General features: G+C 44.1%; 1 protein-coding gene across 9 annotated transcripts in view; it reads left to right on the top strand.

The window, feature by feature from the left end:
* Positions 1-565: 565 nt before the first annotated feature.
* IKZF1 (IKAROS family zinc finger 1) overlaps positions 566-18,333 on the top strand; it is a 120,971-nt gene continuing 103,203 nt past the window's right edge. For 8 of the 9 annotated variants that reach the window (XM_046669410.1, XM_046669407.1, XM_046669409.1 and 5 more), the window contains exons 1-2: positions 566-839; positions 14,826-14,879. In XM_046669410.1, the coding sequence (XP_046525366.1) occupies positions 14,840-14,879 (40 nt within the window). In that variant the 5' untranslated portion in view covers positions 566-839; positions 14,826-14,839. Of the gene's footprint in view, positions 840-4,683; positions 4,791-14,825; positions 14,880-18,333 lie in introns of those variants that run through there. The other variant, XM_046669408.1, reaches the window with a different exon arrangement.

Raw genomic sequence — 18,333 nt, forward strand, 5'->3', positions numbered from 1 at the left:
GCCGCGGCAAAGTTTGTGCGCGCGACCCCGGAGTTGCGGTCGGGACGGCTCCGCGCGAGCAGGCGACCCGGTGGCGGGGGCGGCGGCGACCTCGCGCCCGGATCTGTGCCCCGCTCCGAGTCCCGCTCCGCGCCCCGCTCTGCGCCGGAATCCATGTCCCGCTCCGCGTCCCGATCGATGTCCCGCTCCGAGTCCCGCTCCGCGCCTGGTTCCACGCCCCCCTCCCGTTCCGCTCTGTGTCCCAGAGCAGCGAGCCCGACGAGGGCCCAGGCGTACGCGCAGGGCAGGGAGGCTGCGGGGCAGGTCGAGCTGGGACCGCAGTGTGTGCAATCCCAAAGTTTGTGGTGCGGCGGGCGCGCGCTCCAGCCGCCGCTGCTCTGGGCGGCCGCAGGTGGCAAAGCGCCGGCCCGAGGGGGCGCGGCGCCGAGGGGCCCAGGTGCGCGGCCCGTGGGCGGCGCTGTGCGCGCGGGGCAGCCGGCCGGCCGGGAGCAGGAAAGCCCGATCGGAGCCAGCGGGGGGTGGGGAGTGTGGCGGCGAAATGGGGAACAATGCGAGTGAGCAACTTCAGGAAGTCGTTGTGAAAGAAAGCTGGGAAGAGCTCCGCGGCCAAGTTAGCAGGGCACTCTAACAAGTGCCTGCGCGGCCCGCGCCCGGGGCGGCGACTGCAGCGACAGTGCCTGGGTCCCCGCGAAGCGCAGCCGAGCCCGGGCGGGACGCTTGGCCCCGGCGAGGCGGCCGACCCGGGCGAGCCCGGCAGGGCAGAGGGAGCCCCGGCTCCAAGGTTGCTCTTCGCGCCCGAGGATCAATCTTGGCCCCCAAAGTGCGACGCACAAATCCACGTGAGTGTTTTCAAATTGAATTTCAATAGGAAAACTTGGAGTAGCTGGCGGATTTAAAAAAAGAGAGAGAGAGAAGGAAAGAAAAGACAAGGCAGTAAGATTTGTAACCCCTGGTTTCGCTCAGGTCCGTCTCTCCTTTCTGGGGACAGTGAGAGCGTTGACTTTTGTCAAAGCTTTCGCCACTTTATGCTGTGACCACAGGTGCAGGACCAGGCTGGCAGTGGGACACTTCTGAGCCGCCCCGCCGTCATATTTAAATTGATGTATACTTAACTTAGTGAGATCACGGAAGTCAGCCTTCATAAAGTCATTCATAAAGAGCTTTGTTTTCTTGTTTTTGAGATGAGAGCTTTTTGCTTATACTGTAAAACAATTTGATGGTGTCTGAACTTGCTTTCTGCAAAATAGGAATTATCCTGGTTTGTAAAATTAGTAGTACTTCTGCTGACTGCAGTTTTGGCTGTCAGGTTACGAATCTCCTCAGTAATGAGGCATCAGCTTACTTGCGACTGCATTTGAAATGTATTTTAAAAATTTGTCAGGGATCCTTGGTGATTCCTAAGGGATCTTGTGAAGGGGTGATTGTTTTGCTTCTAATTTGGAGGCGCGGAGTATGGCATCTAGAGAGCGAAAAGTGCGATGATTCCATAGGGTCTGATCAGGCACAGCCTTCAAAAGCAGTTTCCATTCTCTCTCTCTGGCTAGAGCCCGCCCAGAGTGAATTTCAAGGCAGTGTGCTTCGCTCCGGTTGCAGACTCATAATTTCCCACCCTGCTCCCGACCGTGTATTTCACCTTTGAGGTGCCTTGTTTTAAACTTGGAGAGACAAACTGTGGTTGAAGAAATGTCTCCTTACTAGTCAAATCAACTTAGGTTAAAAGAGAAAAATTTATGGAAATTGAAAATATTTAATATGCATTATATTTAAACTTTCTTGGAAATTTAAATGATTTTAAGGATTGGTTCACTTTGGTTATGAGTTAAGAGGAGAGAGAAACCTACAGGAAATGGTCTGAGCCTGTTGAATTTATTTCTTTGTTTGAAGATGCTTGATGAAGCTAATAGGACTCATCTTTTACATGAGATTGTAAAAGTAATAATTTAAGTGTTATTTATATTAAATATGTCCAAATTGTTTCAGTGACAAATCAGATTATGTGGTACGTGGCTTAAAATTTAAACAGTGACAAATATCCGTGACAGGAATACTACCTGCTTACACTATAGAACATGTCGAACATGTTAAAAAATAACTAGTACACACAGATATAAATAATGATGTCCCATTTTAAAATCCTATTTGATTCTGGTTTGATCTAATGAGTCTGATTTGAAAACTTCCCATGAACAGCCATGTTTATACCTTTTTTACATGAAAAATAATGTGCTTCCTGGGCTTGAAGTCCACCAGGGATGACCACAACATTTTATCGAGTTAGATGGTCGTGTTTTCTTCCCCTTTTGTTTCATGGTGATAGTTGAAGGCCGGAGATTTAGAAACTCCACCATGCTTGTTTGTTTAATTCATCAGTATTTTAACTGAAGTGCTACATCTTGGAAAATCAGACATCCTCCCAGATTCAGGAGTGTCAGCCCATCATCCTGGTCTCACAGAATGAGCCCACGGGGCCATCAATAAAAGTGTGCCTGTGTCATGTTTGACCAACTTCGCAGTCTTCTGAGAGGATGTAAACTGTGGCTGTCCTTGAAGCCATTTCCCCTGTTGAAAAATTAAGATCGTAGCGAATTTCCTGGCCAGGAGATCTGAAGCCCAGCAGTGCTGGTGGCCACTGCGTCCTCATCCCTTGACTAGAGACTGAGAGTTTGAGGATGGTGGTTCTTTGCTCTGGGGATTTTTCTCCTTGATTTGGATTTGTGTGTTTCACGTTTGGTTAATGCAATAGCGTATTGTCAATATAGATGTCAAACTTTTGAAATTTGAGAGACCACTCGTATATACGTGCTGTCTAGTACATGCCATGCTCTGAAACGCCCCACCCCCACACGTGCACACATTATATGTATACGTCAAGATTGCGTGTGTGTTAATAGATATAAGAAATAAAGAATTCTGTGAGTGTACTCACACACACGAGCATGCATGCAGTGTGGAGAGAGAGCCGTGGGGACAGGGTGGGAAAGAGTTTTAACATCAAACAGACCCGACCTGAGTAATAAAGCCCCTCCTTTCTGGTTTTATTTATTTCTTACCTTTTACTGAAACAAGATGGGTTTTCCTATATAATGGTGAGTTTAGGCATAAATGCTGTTAGTACTTCGGGTGTCTGGCTAATACTGTATGTGCATGCAGTGTACTTGCAGTTAACCCAGAATTTGTCAAGGATAGCACCATTTAGTGGCAATTTTCCCCTCCTCTAATCTTTGTAATTATGAAATAATTTCATTGTGAAATAAGTCTCAGTTTTTGTTGTCTTATTCTAACGGAGATTCATGTCAGTGGGTCCAGCTCACACAGAGCAAACCAAGGCCCTCTTGGGTTCTCTGGCAACCTTGCTATTTCTAAGATGACAAGCATTTTCGGGCACTGTGACTCCTAGCCACCAGTCACTGCACCTCCTGCCCTGCCCATTAACATTGCTCCCTGTCTGGTCTGATACACTTATATTTGCAGAGCCCTCAGACGTGTGTGTATAATCATTCCATTGCATGGAAGCAAACAGGAGATGGACAAGCCACAGGCAATCCATCCTTTGAGGCTTACAAGTGGAGAACGATTGATCCAGTTTACACCTTGAGATGGATCATTCTATTTTGTTCAAAAGAGGCACTTGTACGTGTGGGATCTAGATCTTAGGAAGATCGACTTTCAGAGCATTGGCATGATACACACACGCATTGAAAATTCAGACGAGGAGGGAGATGGGAAAGGGGTTTGTCAGGGACTTCAGCACCCCAAACCAGACTATAGCAACAGTAACAAAACTGTTTTTATCGTGGTGTCGTGTCGACTAAATGCTCACACTGGTTTCTCCACGTAGACCCGTGGCGTTATTGCTGTGCTTTGAAGTTTAATGCATGACTTCACACCTCAGGTTATCTTTCTGCATCTCCTGTAATATATGCTCACGTCCTGCCACTTTCAGTGTCCTTGCTTTAGGAGGTTATGTTTGACATAGTTTTTAAATGTTTGATGATATTCTAACAAATATTTTTAAGATCTTATGAAACATTAAGAGTGAAGTGCTGCGTTATTATCAGTGAAACATAGCAAACAAAAGAAGCTTTGCAGGAAGTTTCTAAGTGGAGGAGTGGGCAGGGCCTGCCCTGCTTCGCTGTGTGTCGCTGGCGGTCACTCCTGAGAAGGGTCTGAAGGGGAAGCAGCTGAGGTCTATTCTGCAGGCAATGGCCTGATGTGTTCAGTTGACTTTCTTTTCCTTCTCATATTTTACTGTGATAAACAGGTGGATGCCATAGGTGCCTTCAGTGACCCACCTGGTGATTAACTGTTAAAAATGGTGAACACCCAGAGTCCTGGCATGGAGGCCACTGTCTTCCCCATCACAGACCTGGCCCCATTTCCCTTCTCCCATGGCCCTTTCTGCCTTTGGGGAACTCACAATTGCTGTTGACTAAAAGAGGCCCTCTTCCACCACAAGCCTGTCAAATCAGACGTCCTAATAATCTCTGAACCCATGTTGGTCAGGACCGGAAGCACAGGCTCCCTTCCTGCCTATGTTTTCCTGAGAGAAATCTATCTTCCCTCCTTTTTTGCATATTTGGCAAAAGGTTCCACCTTTCTCTCCGCCCCAGTGGAGTGTGAAGGCGGTGGCAGAGGAGCCGGCCCCGCCACCCGGGCAGCAGGGTCCCTCCTAGGTGGCTGAGTTGAGGGGACTCTGTCTGGCCCAGGGTCCGAAGACCCCAATCCTCAAAGGCGGGATTTGTGTGGGAAAGGCAGCACCCCTTTGGTCTCTGGGAGGCGCAGGCTCACTGGTGAGTGCCACACAGTTTCTTTGCTGCGCTTGCATAGATGGGAATAGCCAGTGTGCCCTCTCTTCCCAGTGGCATGGTGTCTCAGCAGCGGGCGGCCTGCCCCCCAGCACCTGCCCTGCACCCCTCCTGCCGACTGTCTTGGGGTGATGGAGAGCATCATTATGCTCCATTTGCACTCTCTGCTTTCGGGTTCTCCCATGCTCCACCTCCTGATAGCTAGTGGCGCGGGGCCATGGCTTAACGAATTGCTTAAAATGGGCCCTAATTAGTGGAAAAGTGCCTTCTTCATATTTTCTCATTCAAGTGTGCAATGGTTCATTTTTCTTCAGCAATCAGCTCACTGCTGAAAGAAATCTGACTCTCTTCCTGCGATTTTCGCGCCAAAAGTTAGCTATAATGGAGGTAGGGTTGGTGCGGGCTTCTAGCGTGTGATAAGAATGTGGGGGGAACCCAGCATTGTTCCTTCATTCTTCCTCTCCCCTGCTTCTTTCCTTCCTTCCTTTCTTCTTCTTCTCCTTCTCCCTAGCGCTCTCTCTCTCTCTCTCTCTCTCTGTCTTCCCCCCGTCTTCCTTCTTTCTTTCACAAGTGGGGTTTTAAAGAGCCTATTGAAGAACTAAGAGCTACATAAAGTATTTTTAAATGACCTTATACTTACTAAAATAGATTTGTATGCTGCATTTTTGAGATCACATATTAAAATCACACTCTAAAGCATTTTCTGTTGTTTTGAAACTGTTTAAAACTAAACAATATGGTTTGGATTAGAGTCCTTTTCTAAAGCTAGGAGTTCTACTATGAATATTGATTCATCAGTTTTTGGTAATTTTTTGTTGTCAAATGAGAATTCACTGGCAAACTTGAAGCAAGTGAAATAGCACATAAGATACCTCTATAGACCTGATGGGAAAAATGTTGAATTTAAAATCTTTAGGAGAAATGAAAATGAGGAATTGATCTTTTATAATCTTACTTCTGAAGCACTCTGAAATGTCCTCCCATGCTTTTAATGGAAATGAGAGAGCCAGAGACCCCCTGGCGCAAGCCCCACTTTTAGCCTGAAAAAGTGACCTTTTCTTTCCGTTTGTGCTGAGTTTTGTGTAGGGCAGAACATTAAAGTGATATTCAAAGAGATCCACAGTGAAAATATTGATGAAGTGTATATCCTACTTCATTAAATTAAAATCTTACTGCTAATTATCTCAGGTTGTTAGAGATAAGTCAATTAATTACCATTTAGAGTGATTGGAAATTGCTAATGCTTTTCTACATGTGTTTTCTCACTTCTGTCTGGAGTTGTATATGTTTCCCTGAATTTAAAGAATTTTCGATTTAATTTAGAGCAAACAAGGCTTTTATAAAGGAAATGTAATTTGCTAAAAAAAAAACACTTAAAGTAAAACATTGAAAATAAATAATTTAAACTTAAGGGCTGCAGAAAAATCTGCCTATAGTGTTTAAAGTGAATTTTCCTGTAATTTTCTATCTCATGGACATGAACATTTTCTACCCCATTACAACCAATTTTCATAGCCCTAAAATGAGGAACTTGTAAGCTTCTGTGAGGTTCTACTGATGACACCCCCCACCCCCTGGGTTTGCATGAGCACATTGTAGGCTAGAAGTTGTGGATTACAGAATGTGCTCCACGCAGTCCTGGTTGGACCTGATACTCACTAGGATATCGTATTCATATGGACCTTGTTACCTGTTCTATGGTGTTGGACATTTCATCTTCAGGATCCTTCCAGGTTTGGGTTACTGGTCAACTAGTGCTGAGCTCTCTGTCTATGACAGAATTTTGTGATAGAAATTTTCTTGCTAGTTTGATCCAAATAAAGAGCCAATTCAAAATATCAAGTGATATTCTTTTCTGTAATTATTTGGTTTATTGCCCATAGCAAGCATCGTTATCAAATAATTGCTACATTTATTCTTCCCTCTACCCTTCTCAGACACAGCTGAATGTGGCTTCAGCTGAGCCATTTGAAGTTGGGGTGAACAAGGCAAATTTCCAAAGTACTGAAGTTACCAAGACATTAAATAGCTATGATTTAAGGAACCTGATATGCGGATCCATATTCTGTATACTGTGAATGTACTTTAAAAATGTGAACACAGATGATTTTTTAGTAGTTTTTATAAAAAGTTACCTCATTTTAATTGAATATAGTTTTGTGAGTGTTGTAAACAGAACTGAGCTCAGAATGCAAGTCCTTCAGGGACAATTTCCCGTTAGCCTGGAGACCATGTGGCCTTACCGTGGAGAGTCCACGCCCTTAGCACGTCTGCACTCCCTCCTCTCTGGAGCTAGGACGAAACACTCCTATTACAGGTTGGGCCAAAGCAGCCTTTTATTTTGCAGGGAATAAGGGGTAGATAGATGTCTGGGTACCAATGAATCCCATGATGTGTTTGCTCTAGAACACATTTTCTCTCTCTGTTTGTATCTAGATTTGTAGATCTTGTCTCCACAACAGCTACACAGTAGACTTATCTAAATAAAATGAAAAAAATTTACAGTACCTAGGACAATGTCCTCAGTGGGTAGATCAGCAATGGCTTTTCAGTTATTGTTAATAATATGTAGGGATGGGTTTGTAAACAACTGGACATGCCTGTGAGGATTTGCATAGTTTTACTTCCTTGGAGCTAAATAAAATACAGCTTTCACCAAAGAATCTCACACAACCCCTTCTTTAACTACAAGTCCAGAGGCCTCATAGAAACCCCAGTATTACAGGTGCATTTTTTGTAATGTTATGGGTATATAAGTGGATTTTTCTACCTTGTACATTTTTTTTTAAAGGTATGCTTTTTTTTGGTGAGGAAAATTGGCTCTGAGCTAACATCTGTTGCCAATCTTCCTCTTTTTTTTTTCTTCCCAAAGTCCCCCAGTACATAGTTGTATATCTTAGTTGTAGGTCTTTCTAGCTCCTCTATCTGGGACGCCGCCTCAACATGGCTTGATGAGCGGTGCTAGGTCCGCACCCAGGATCCGAACTGGTGAACCCTGGGTCTTCAAAGGAGAGTGCGTGAACTTAACCAGTCAGCCACAGGGCCAGCCTCTACCATGTAGTGTTTTAATTGTGAGTTTTCACATGTCCACAGGAAATGATCTACTGGTATGTTAAGATAACTTCGCTGCTAAGAAGGCAAGATAAAATACTGTATTCTTTGTGACAGCATATTGCCTTGCTGAGTAAAGAACTTAGTTAAAATTATAACTTTGCATTTATGTGTTTTTTTTACAAAAATGAAAAAAAAAAACCTTGAAAAGCATGGGAACACAAACAGTGATCGTGGGCTCCTCTGTCTCTTCACTTTTTAATGATAAATGACAAGACCTCAGCACTTTAGGGAACATCTGTGTAGGTCATTATTTTGGGGCAATCTCTACCTTTTTCTAAGATATGGGGCTCATTTTTATTGTACCTCGTTTTGTTGCACAGCTGCTGGCCATGCATGAAATCTTCTAAAATCGGGAAGAGGGTAGAAGAAATTGATTCTAAATTTAGATAAGTGATGAAGTGTAAAAAGCCATTTATATTTAAGGAAGCTACTTAGGAAGTGGCCTCTGATGATGGTCAAAATCAGGAAAAGTCCTATAAAAGCATGTGTGAGTTTTGAGCATGTGTGCCTCTACCCTGGTTGCTGAATAAACAGGGGTTACTGTTAGTAGTTTGGGGGCTGGTGGTTTTGTGGTGTAGGAGGTCTTTAGGAGGAAGGCCCTTCTTTCTCTGTGAGAGATGCACATGTGGGAGAGCACAGACATGGCAGGTGTGCCTGGCCAGGACGTTCTTGGGCCTCTGAAATCCAGCTCTCCGGACCTGTTGTGGGAGCAGATGTGTGAGCACAGGGAACTGTCTCCAGCTCCATTTTCTCTATTATTATTAAATTTTTAATACAATATCTCACTTTTTTTAATACTTTGCTTTGAAACAGGTGGCTCGATTACGGCATTTAAAAATATTCTCATGATTCTGTTCCTTCTATATCAAATGTGTCTCTCCTAAGAAGGTTTTCAAACAGCAGGTTTTAGCTGTGTTTTTAAAAGGCTTCCTCAGTTCCTTCTGACTCTTCTTCTTTTGCATATCAGTTCCTGCCCCTAGAAAAAATTGCGAGGACAGAATTGCACATCTGAGCTAATTTGCCCTCAAAAGGCAGGTTCACAGGAGAACGAACCGCTGGAGGAGTTTTCTGTGGCTCAGTTAAATACTCAGGGAGGGGGGTAAAAGCCAAATTGGATTCCCTGCTGTCCTGTTTAAATCTTGTTTTTCATTGTTATTTGCACCAGCAATACTCTGTGGAATAATCATGAAAATGTGTAGATTGGCAGCTAATTTTTGAAAAATGAAAAGAATCAGAAATGAAATAAGAGTGCTCCGAAGTTTTTATGTTCTCCCGACCTGTTTTGTCAAGTTGTTAGGAAAACCTATAAGGTCCCCCTGCCTAGACACAAAGACCCTGTAGATTGCCTCAGCTTTCTCTTACAACATTTCTTTTTTTAAGATACAGTGTAATTCACAGTGATATGATGGATTTGCAAAAATAAAATCTACCAGTGTGAAGACGAAAGGACTTTTTCTCAGCAAGAATAATGGGTTTTATTAAAGAGGTGTGTGACCTCAGGCATTTTAAATAGATTATAGGCTTGGCCCGTGTTCCCTCTGTGTACGTGCCCCCTTCAAAATAAGTGCCATTGAGTGCACAAGGAAAAAACACCAAATGTAACACTAGTGCGGCCTCACTCGTCAGGGAGAAAAAAAAAACCAGTAGCATATGTTTGACCAAATAACCAGAATTTAGCTATCTTGTAGAAGTGTTGTGATGAAGTTTGCCTTAATTGCAGAGTAACACAAAGAGCGTGACTCTTTTCTGTTCCTTGTCTGTCACACATTTGAAATTTACGCCACGGCACGGGGCTGTGCAGCGCTAGCAGGCAGGAGTGGTACCACCCAGTGGTCAGGGGTTCAGATCTCAGCTCTGTGTCTGTCAGACATGTGGCCTTGAGCAGGCTACTTCTTTCTTAGCCTCGGTTTTCTCATCTATAAAATGGAAATAATAATAAGGATTATGTATAATAATAATGCAGTTTGTGAGGGTTAAAGACACACATTTAGCAAATGGGTACTGAATACTAGGTCTACCTTGGACACTGTGCCAGGCACTCAAATGAAACAGTGGACAAGGTGGACAACATTCACTGTCCTTTGAGGCTTAGCAGTTAAATACCAGGTGCATAGTAGGTTGCTTCAATAAATCTAACTAATACCAGCATCCTTTCCTTTACCATCTTTTTCTGGCGTATATAAAGTACTCAAGAAATGTTAGAAAACATTACTGGACACAAAATTCTCTGTACAGAATCAGGAAGGGGAAGGCGTTTGTTAAAAAGAAAAAAAAAAGATAGTGGACATTGTTTAAACCTCCAAGAACTAGCATTTTTAAAGCCTGTAGAAGTACTGTGTGCTCCCAGTGGATGGACTAATTTTGAGTGACCTGTAGTAGTTCATTACAGCAAGTTTGCTATACTATGTACTTAGCGGTTCTTAATAGCCATTAATTTGGGCAGCTTGAAAAGTAATCAAGTTGTGGTTCTTGACAGGTCCCTGCCTTTGAATTTTGACTTCATGAATCCAGACTCACCTTTTCAGAATTGGGGAAAAGCCTGGGTGTTTCAGAGCAAGTACTGTGAAGAGAGGAGTTCGTTAGAGAGACAGAGAGGGCGCATGGGGAGGCTAAAGGAGGTCTGAGGACCGCCACCAGCCCTTCCCACAGACAATGGCCCTTGAAGGCTCGAGTGGCTCTCTCCAAGTGCTCTTCTTCGAGTCACTTGCTCGCTGGCAGGTAGAAATGAGGACACTCCTCCTGGACTCTTGCCCAGACTCCTTGCTCAGAAGCCATGACTGCCCAGGGCTATTGGATGTTCCTCCCCAGGAGACAGCCAAGTTCCAGTCCCTCGTGGGTGTGGAAGGAGGAAAGGACGGTGAGGTCAGGGAGAGTGTTTCCAAAAAGTCCACTGTCCCCAAGGGAAGCTCTGAAGGGTTAGCATTGGCAGTAAATCCAAGTTTGTCTGGCCTGTCTGCTGGAGGCCCAGAAGTGCTCTGGGCCTGCTTTGCTCCTGTTTCTCAGTTCTTGATCCTCAATATACCCTGTTCTCTAAAGTCATTTAAATGCCAGTTCCATCAAATGGAAACTGGGCAAGTCCCATTTGATCAGAAGGACCAGAGAGAGAGAAGAAAGGAGGTGAGGAGAAGGAGAGATGAAGGAGACGGAAGGAAAGACAGAGAGAGCCTTTAGACTTCCAGATGAGTGACCAGTCCCGAGTAGGAGAGGAGGGTGAGTTGTGATTATGACAACAGGCTGTGCCCTCCGAGAGGGACAGCCATCGACAGCCTCTGTCATGTTGGCCTTCTCTTATCTCTGCATCTATTTCCCCTTGTGCAAGATTCAGAACTGCTCGCTCCAAAGAAACAATAAAAGCATTCATGTTTATAAGAACTGCTCAGGTGACAGTTATTTACTGATATTGGTGTACTTACTACTATCAATATGTTGAGCTCTGGCCTAAAATTGTTTGGGTTTCCCAAGCAGAATAGAAAAATCACAGTATGTTTCTGTGAAATAATTATCCCCTTTGGCGTCTCCCTTTACAGGCCTACTGGTCTTGGTTTTCATTTAGGTGAAGGCTTGTGAAAACAGGTTATTAATTCCCTTTTGTGATGAACTCCTCTTATTGATTATAAACTCCCTTGTCGCTGAGACCGTCCCAAGCCTGAATTCCATTGTCTGCTTGACCCTGGGCACTGCTTCCACGTGGGAGAAGAGGGCTCAGTAAGCATTGTCTAAAAATAAATACAGAGCATGGTCGTGCGTGTATTGAAGGGGGATAGGATGGTATTTTGCTGCCCCTTTCAAGACCCCCGGGGCTGCCCAGTCTTGGAGGGGGTGGCATTTCCTCTCCTCAAACAGCTTCCTGTCGTTGCATTATTCCTTTGGTCTTTGCCTAAAACCAAAGTCACTTTTACAAAAAAGTCACTAATTTTTCATCCCAAGAGATGCAAATCTGGAGTTTGGGCAAGTTTGAGGGAGCTTGGCAAGTAACCCCCAGTGTATGTCAGACAAGAATTCACAGGGCCCCGTGCAGACTGGAAACGTGGGCCCTGTTCCTAAATGATGAAGAACGTTGTCACCAAACATTAGTCCAAGCAAGGAGGTCCCTCTGAGCACGCCCGCTCCCCACACTGGCCGCACCCCTGCAGCAGCCCTGATGTCAGGGGAGGGCTGTTGAGAGTGCGTATGAAAATCTAAGTGAGGCTGATTACCTAACAAAGTTCCATGGGGTGGGGGTAGGGGAGGGAGTGGGAGGTGGTTATAGGCGTCTAGTGAAAATGGAAACAGGCCTGTTGACACAAATCCAGAGTCCTCTGGCTCCGTGTGGTCAGCTCTGTAACATGCCCATTGTCCTGAGTGTGCAGATGGCTGCTGAAGCAGGACTGGTTCCAGGAAGGTGCCCTCACCCTCGCTCCCTCGGGACACACTAGACACACGGGCTTGCATTTGTGAGATGACTGCCCAGGGCTAGCCACCACCCGCCCCCAGGCCCCGCCCCAGCAGAGCCTACTCTGGGCATTAGCCACAGGCCCAATCAGCTTTCTACTTTGTGACACGTTCTCACATCTCCCTCCCTGAACAGACTGATGCATGAAGGGGACGCAGTGTTGATGGATTCTCCCCATGCAGCAAACCCAGAAGGTACCCCCATGGCATGCCGGAAGGTACCTTCTCTGGGACTGCTTAGATGGGAGCCATCAGCTGGCCTTAGGAAACAATATTTTTTCTTTTAATTGGAGATAACTTGAGGAGACAAGAGGGTAATGGTTAGAACACTTCCTACAACTGAGTAGTGTATAGTTATTAAAACACGGATGTTGATGTATATTTGTAAAATAAAAAGATACATGTAGTATTAAATGGAAAAATATTTTACAACAGTTTATTTGGAATATGTTTAGTATCCTATTTTTTAAAAAGCTCTGTGTATGTGGATATAACCACATACACCCACAGCAGTACCCACACGGAAAAAATTTAGCAGTCCTAAGTGGTGAAAAGTAGACATTTTCTTGCCTTTATAAAAAAAGTTGTAAAAATGTATCACTTGTAATCGAAAAAGCTCAAAGTCAACATTATAAAATTTTTGTTTTAGAGTAGTACTTGGTGCAACAAGATTCGACTTCTACTATGTGTCTCACCAATCAATCCAGGGAGATTTCTAAGGACTGGTTTGTGGTATATCACAATAAAATATTGTGCTCATCTTCAGAAAACTGAATCTCATATTAATGCTGCACAGTGAATACCAAGATTTTTTTCATTTGAGTCTGTCTTGCTTATAATTGTTTTGACAGTTTCAGAAGAATCATAGATTTTTGCCTTTTTTGCACTAAAAGTGCATGAGACTTTGGGCACATTGCTTTTTGGTGACACGGGTGCTGGTTTGGTGTTTGCTTCTGAGGCTGGTTTGTTTGGCTTTGACTTGCTTGTGGACCCTCCATCTTGGGGCTGAAGTACATGTGGGCCAGGGAGCCTTTTTCCCTTCTGTGGTCACTGGCTGTACCCCTAAACCACACACCAGCCTTGGAAATTCATGTCACAAATAGGACTAGTTCAGTGGCTTTCAGAAATAGATGAAAACCCCTCCCACCCAGAAAAAATGAGTGACGGTCATTCATATCTTCTTCATGACTAGTACTGATATTACTTAAATTGAAAATATGTATTCCATATGCACCATAAAAGCTATTATATATACACATATATATGGCCTCTGCCTGCACAGTTTTCAGCCTAACTGGAGCGGGTAAGTTCCTTCCATCAGTGTCCAGGTCTCTGCTGAAAACAAGCCTCACAGCTCAGATCCACACATCTGAACCGAAGAGATAGAGGCGCCCCCCCCCCCCCCCCCCCTCGAATAAGGGGCCTGATTTGGATTCAGCAAATAGACTCAGTTTGCTGGTCAGAGAAGGATCCCCTCTGAAGGTTTTTCCAGCATAGCATAAATGAGGACACTTTGTTGAGGTCACAGATTTCTCATCTACAGAGCTCCCAGATATCATCTACTGATAGAGGCTTGAGGCTTACAAGGTGAAGGCCCGCATCCCAAGTGTGAAGTGCACACACCCTTCCTTCTGCCTGCCTGGTGCGAGACCTTTCCGAGGTGTTGTCGTGGTTGGCAGTGCGGCGTCGAGATATTCACTGTTGCCTCCCAAAGGCAGCTCTTCCCAGATGGTTTTCTCTTTTTAAACCAATCTCAGGAGCCAGCCGTCTGTCAGCAAAACAAGAAGGTTTGGGTGTTCTCTCGGCCTTGTTTTGCTGCCATCGTGAGCTTCACTTCCCCTGTGTAACAGCGCTGGTGAAGTCTGAGGCAAGGCCCCTGAACGAGTGGGGGACAGAGACAGAAGCACCCGCATTGCCCGTCTGCCAGACTGGAGGTGTATTCATTATTGATGGAGGGAGTGCGGTAGCTGCTCAGATATGCAGCCCTGCCTGGGTAAATGAGACATTCTTCAGCAAATTGCTTCGTTTTTTGATTGCTGATTGTACGCGTGTCACCAAGCTGACTCAAGGTTCATCGATGCATGCTCAGTAAATTAGAAAGAACATAACTATGGATCAGCCAAGAGAATGAATTCTGTGCCTACAATGACCCAGGGCCATTTAATTTTCTGCTTAATTTTGTTGCAGTCAGTTTGCATTTTGGGTTATTATGCAGTAGGAAATTAACAATAAATAACAAATTTGGTCCTCCTGTGCTTGTAATGATATTTTTATAAATCTTTGTAATGCTGTTTTTAAAAGGATCAAGGTCTGTGCCAGTCCGATACTCCAGCAAGTATGTGAGGAGGAAAATGCATTATTCTTAGTAGATAACCTTGTTGTTAAATACACAGGGCTTCTTTATCTCTCTTTCTCTCCCTCTCATATCTTATTAGTACTTTTCTTTAAACTAAAATCCCTTCCTCTCTTTCTCAGATAACCTGAGGACAATGGACGCTGATGAGGGTCAAGACATGTCCCAAGTTTCAGGTGAGACTTTGTGAGACACGTGTATGGGGGGAGTCCATGAGGACTGCTCCACTGGGGACCAGAAGTCAAGATGCTTGTTGTGCTCATGGGGAGGCAGAGGGGCTGTTCTGCAAAAGGAAAGACCAAGGTGGAATTTATGTTAGTGTTTAATGTCAGCTCTTAGAGTTTATCGCAATTTGAGAAACTGAACAGAAAAATCTCCAAGATAAAATTATTTTTACTGTTAAATCTTGAGAGCAACTTGGAAAGGATTCAATATATGTTGGTACTCATGGAGAGAAAATGATGACTGATCTGCTCTACACCCCCAAACACATGCCAATAATGAGTTTAAAAGAGAGAAAAAAAGAGGGAGGAAAGGGAGGGGGGAGAGAGAGAGAGAGGGAGACAGAGAGAGAAAGAGGATGGGAAAGAAGTAGAGGGAGAAAGAGAAAGGGAGAGAACGAGAGAAAGAGAGAGGGAGACGGGAAGAGAGACAGGGAGAGAAAAAAGAGAAGAAGTAGCTTGAAAAACATAGCTAAGGGTCACAAGTCAGAATATTTGTTAAGCGTGCAGCAACATTGCTCCCCTTCACCATGTTTATTCAAGTCATATTGGACATAGCTCTTCTCATCATAGGAGACCCAGGAAGCAGACAGTAAGTATCAGGAGATGATCCTAAGGATGGATCACAGACTGTCCCAATGGGTGATACTGAGGAGGATGAACCTCCAGCCAGTCTAGCAAAGCCTACACAGCTCCCATATTCATAGGTGTAGAGAGCTCATCTTCTGCCTGGCCCTGTACCCAGAGGTGTCAGCAGCAGCAGCAGCCTCCATGGGCTTTGGGTTTTGAGTATTTTATCTTTTGAAGCCTCCCAGGCTCATGGTCAATCCCAGGTTGGCTTCTATGCAAGAATGGCCTTTCATTGTCTTCTGGGCTTGGCCCACCTGCCCCTACTTGCTTCCAAGTTTTTGTTGAATTCTGCATCTCTAAGTCAGCCCTCATGATGGAGACTGGGACCGAGTGAGTGGCTGCTGCCCTGCTTGGTGGCTGCTCGCCAGAACTGTGCAGGAGAGGAGATATAAGTCCCATCCAACTAGAGGAAGACCTGCTACAAATCACAGACCTTGTCCTCCTCCTTTATGCCAGTTACTCCTCTCATTTGGAAAGTTGGGACTTAAAACTTTCCAGGCTGCAAAGAACAAGCAAGACTGTCCTTTTCTGTTGTGGCATTTAGGCCCTTCATGTACAGGTGATGGAAGTGAAACTGGTCAGCGAGGTTGGCACATCTGTATAAACTAAAACTGTACTGAATGAGTTGACCCTAGAGATGCCCTTTCCCAAGTGTTCAGAGTATTCAAGTAGATGCTCACAGCAGCATTGGTACTAGTATTTGAAAAATATGGTACATCCACGCACTTGTTCATTCAGCTCTTAAAAGTGAGGATGATATGAATATACTAGTAAGGAAGTATGTCCAAGATGTATGTGAAAGTGAAGAAAGCATGCTTCAGGATGGTCTGCAAAGTGTGATCCCATTCTTGAACATGAAAACAAATTACGCATGCACACACGCTTTCTACATGCTTGCGTATACATTCAGGAAAGTTCTGGGGTGATGTTTGTTAACCTGGACCTCCTCTCGGAAGCTTAGTGATAGAAGGAAGGGATGGATTAGGGCGGAAGTGGTGGGAGACTTTTGCTTTTCATCTTCCTTTCGGCACTATTTGAATTTCTTCCCCTTAAGCACATACTTTATTTCTTAAACAGAAGTACAACAACACAACAACAAAAATACTATTTATATGAAAAAACATTTGGCTCTTTGAAGCCTCTCATTTGGCTTAACTGGGGTCTGGTCACTGCTGGCCTGAAGAAGCCTGCTCTGAAGGAGATGTGTGGCCCTTCCCCGGGAAGCAAGTCCCATCCCCTGGGACTGTGGCTGGAGGTGATCAGAGTGTCAAAGCATGAGATGTTAAAAATTCCAAAGGTGAAAAGAGACCCTTCCATTGTTTCTCCTTGTTGCTTGTGGTTTCTTGTTACCATGGATAGCTTCTAAATTGGCATTTTGCATGAGGCATTTAAAGAAGAGGCGACCCCTCAGATCGGTTTGGAGTCTACACTCTGATGTCCCAAAGCCAAAGCTGAAAGCCCTAGCTGAGGAGGCATCTCTAATATTTCCTCTGAGGAACAGTTGGTGAATATTCTGACCTCATATCTTGGTAACAAAAATAACAAATTTTTCTGATTGTCTTCTCCTCTTTATCTTGCCCTTAACATTATGCTAAATACTCCACTTGTTCTGGATGCTGTCTGTTTAAAGGGGAGGGTAGCTGGGGTTCGGGACAAGAATAAAGGGAGGACACATGATACAAGACTGGCTGAAAAAGGAAACTCTTCTTTGGTTGAAAACATTTAAGGTTTGGTTTGAAATTTAGTTTGTCTATACTTAGCAAAGGAAACGCTTCTTCTGAAACACTAATAGGACTTTACCTGAAGCATTCTCACCACTGATTAGAACATTTGAAGAGTTGTGCCATTTTCACCAAAGATTTGAAGGATGCTTTTCTACTTCTTGTTGCTTCTCCAATTAAAACCCAACCACATCACTTTTTTTTTCATTTCTAAAATTAAGGGAAATGGCAGTTAGTTATGGAATAAGGATGTACATTTAGCCAACCAGGAGTTGACATTCTTGATATGACATCTGAGGAATATGCTACTGAATCATCCTCTTTTCCTATAAAATTATTCAGTGCTGTCCACAGGAAAGAAAAAAATAGGTGTCCCTAAGATGGACACTTTGCAATTGCCACTTTCCTATGTAAAGAATGTTCCAGTATCAGCAGTTTCATAGGGGTCAACCTGATACATATGAAATACTCACTTGAAAAGGAGAGAAATACTTAATATCTGCCTTTTTTTTTTTTTCTGCAAACCACCTGCTTCTTTCTTCCCTGGTATTTATCCTAAATGTGGACTGACCACTATTTATGGTGAATAGTACCTTGTGGATAGTAGACACTCAGTAAATGTTTATCGACTTACGTCCACAGGGTTTGGACAATGGTATTGAATAGGCTTGGAAGAGAGTTTATCTAAAACAAGCTATTCTTTCCTTTTGGGCACATCTCATTCATTCTTTTGGTAAGGTTTTCTTTTTTTTTCTTTCTCTGCTTCTTCTTTGGTAGGCTTTCCAAAATATTTTTCATGCATGTGCATTATTTTCTGTTTTGGTTGCTAAGGGGAGAGTCAGCCCGTGGGAGTTGAGAGACCTGTATCAGCCTCCCATCTCTGTCCCCAGCTATGGGACCTGAGATAGTTTTCTTTGCCTCCTGGGCCATTGTGATGTCATCTGCAAAATGAGGGACTTGAGCCAGTTATCTTTAAGGATCTTCTGGCTCTTTCGACCCTAAAGCTACATTGGATGTTTTCTTAATGATATTTATAATATTTGTGGTAACACAGAAAC

Source organism: Equus quagga, chromosome 8 (genome assembly GCF_021613505.1).
Source record: "Equus quagga isolate Etosha38 chromosome 8, UCLA_HA_Equagga_1.0, whole genome shotgun sequence".
Taxonomy (NCBI): Eukaryota; Metazoa; Chordata; class Mammalia; order Perissodactyla; family Equidae; genus Equus; species Equus quagga.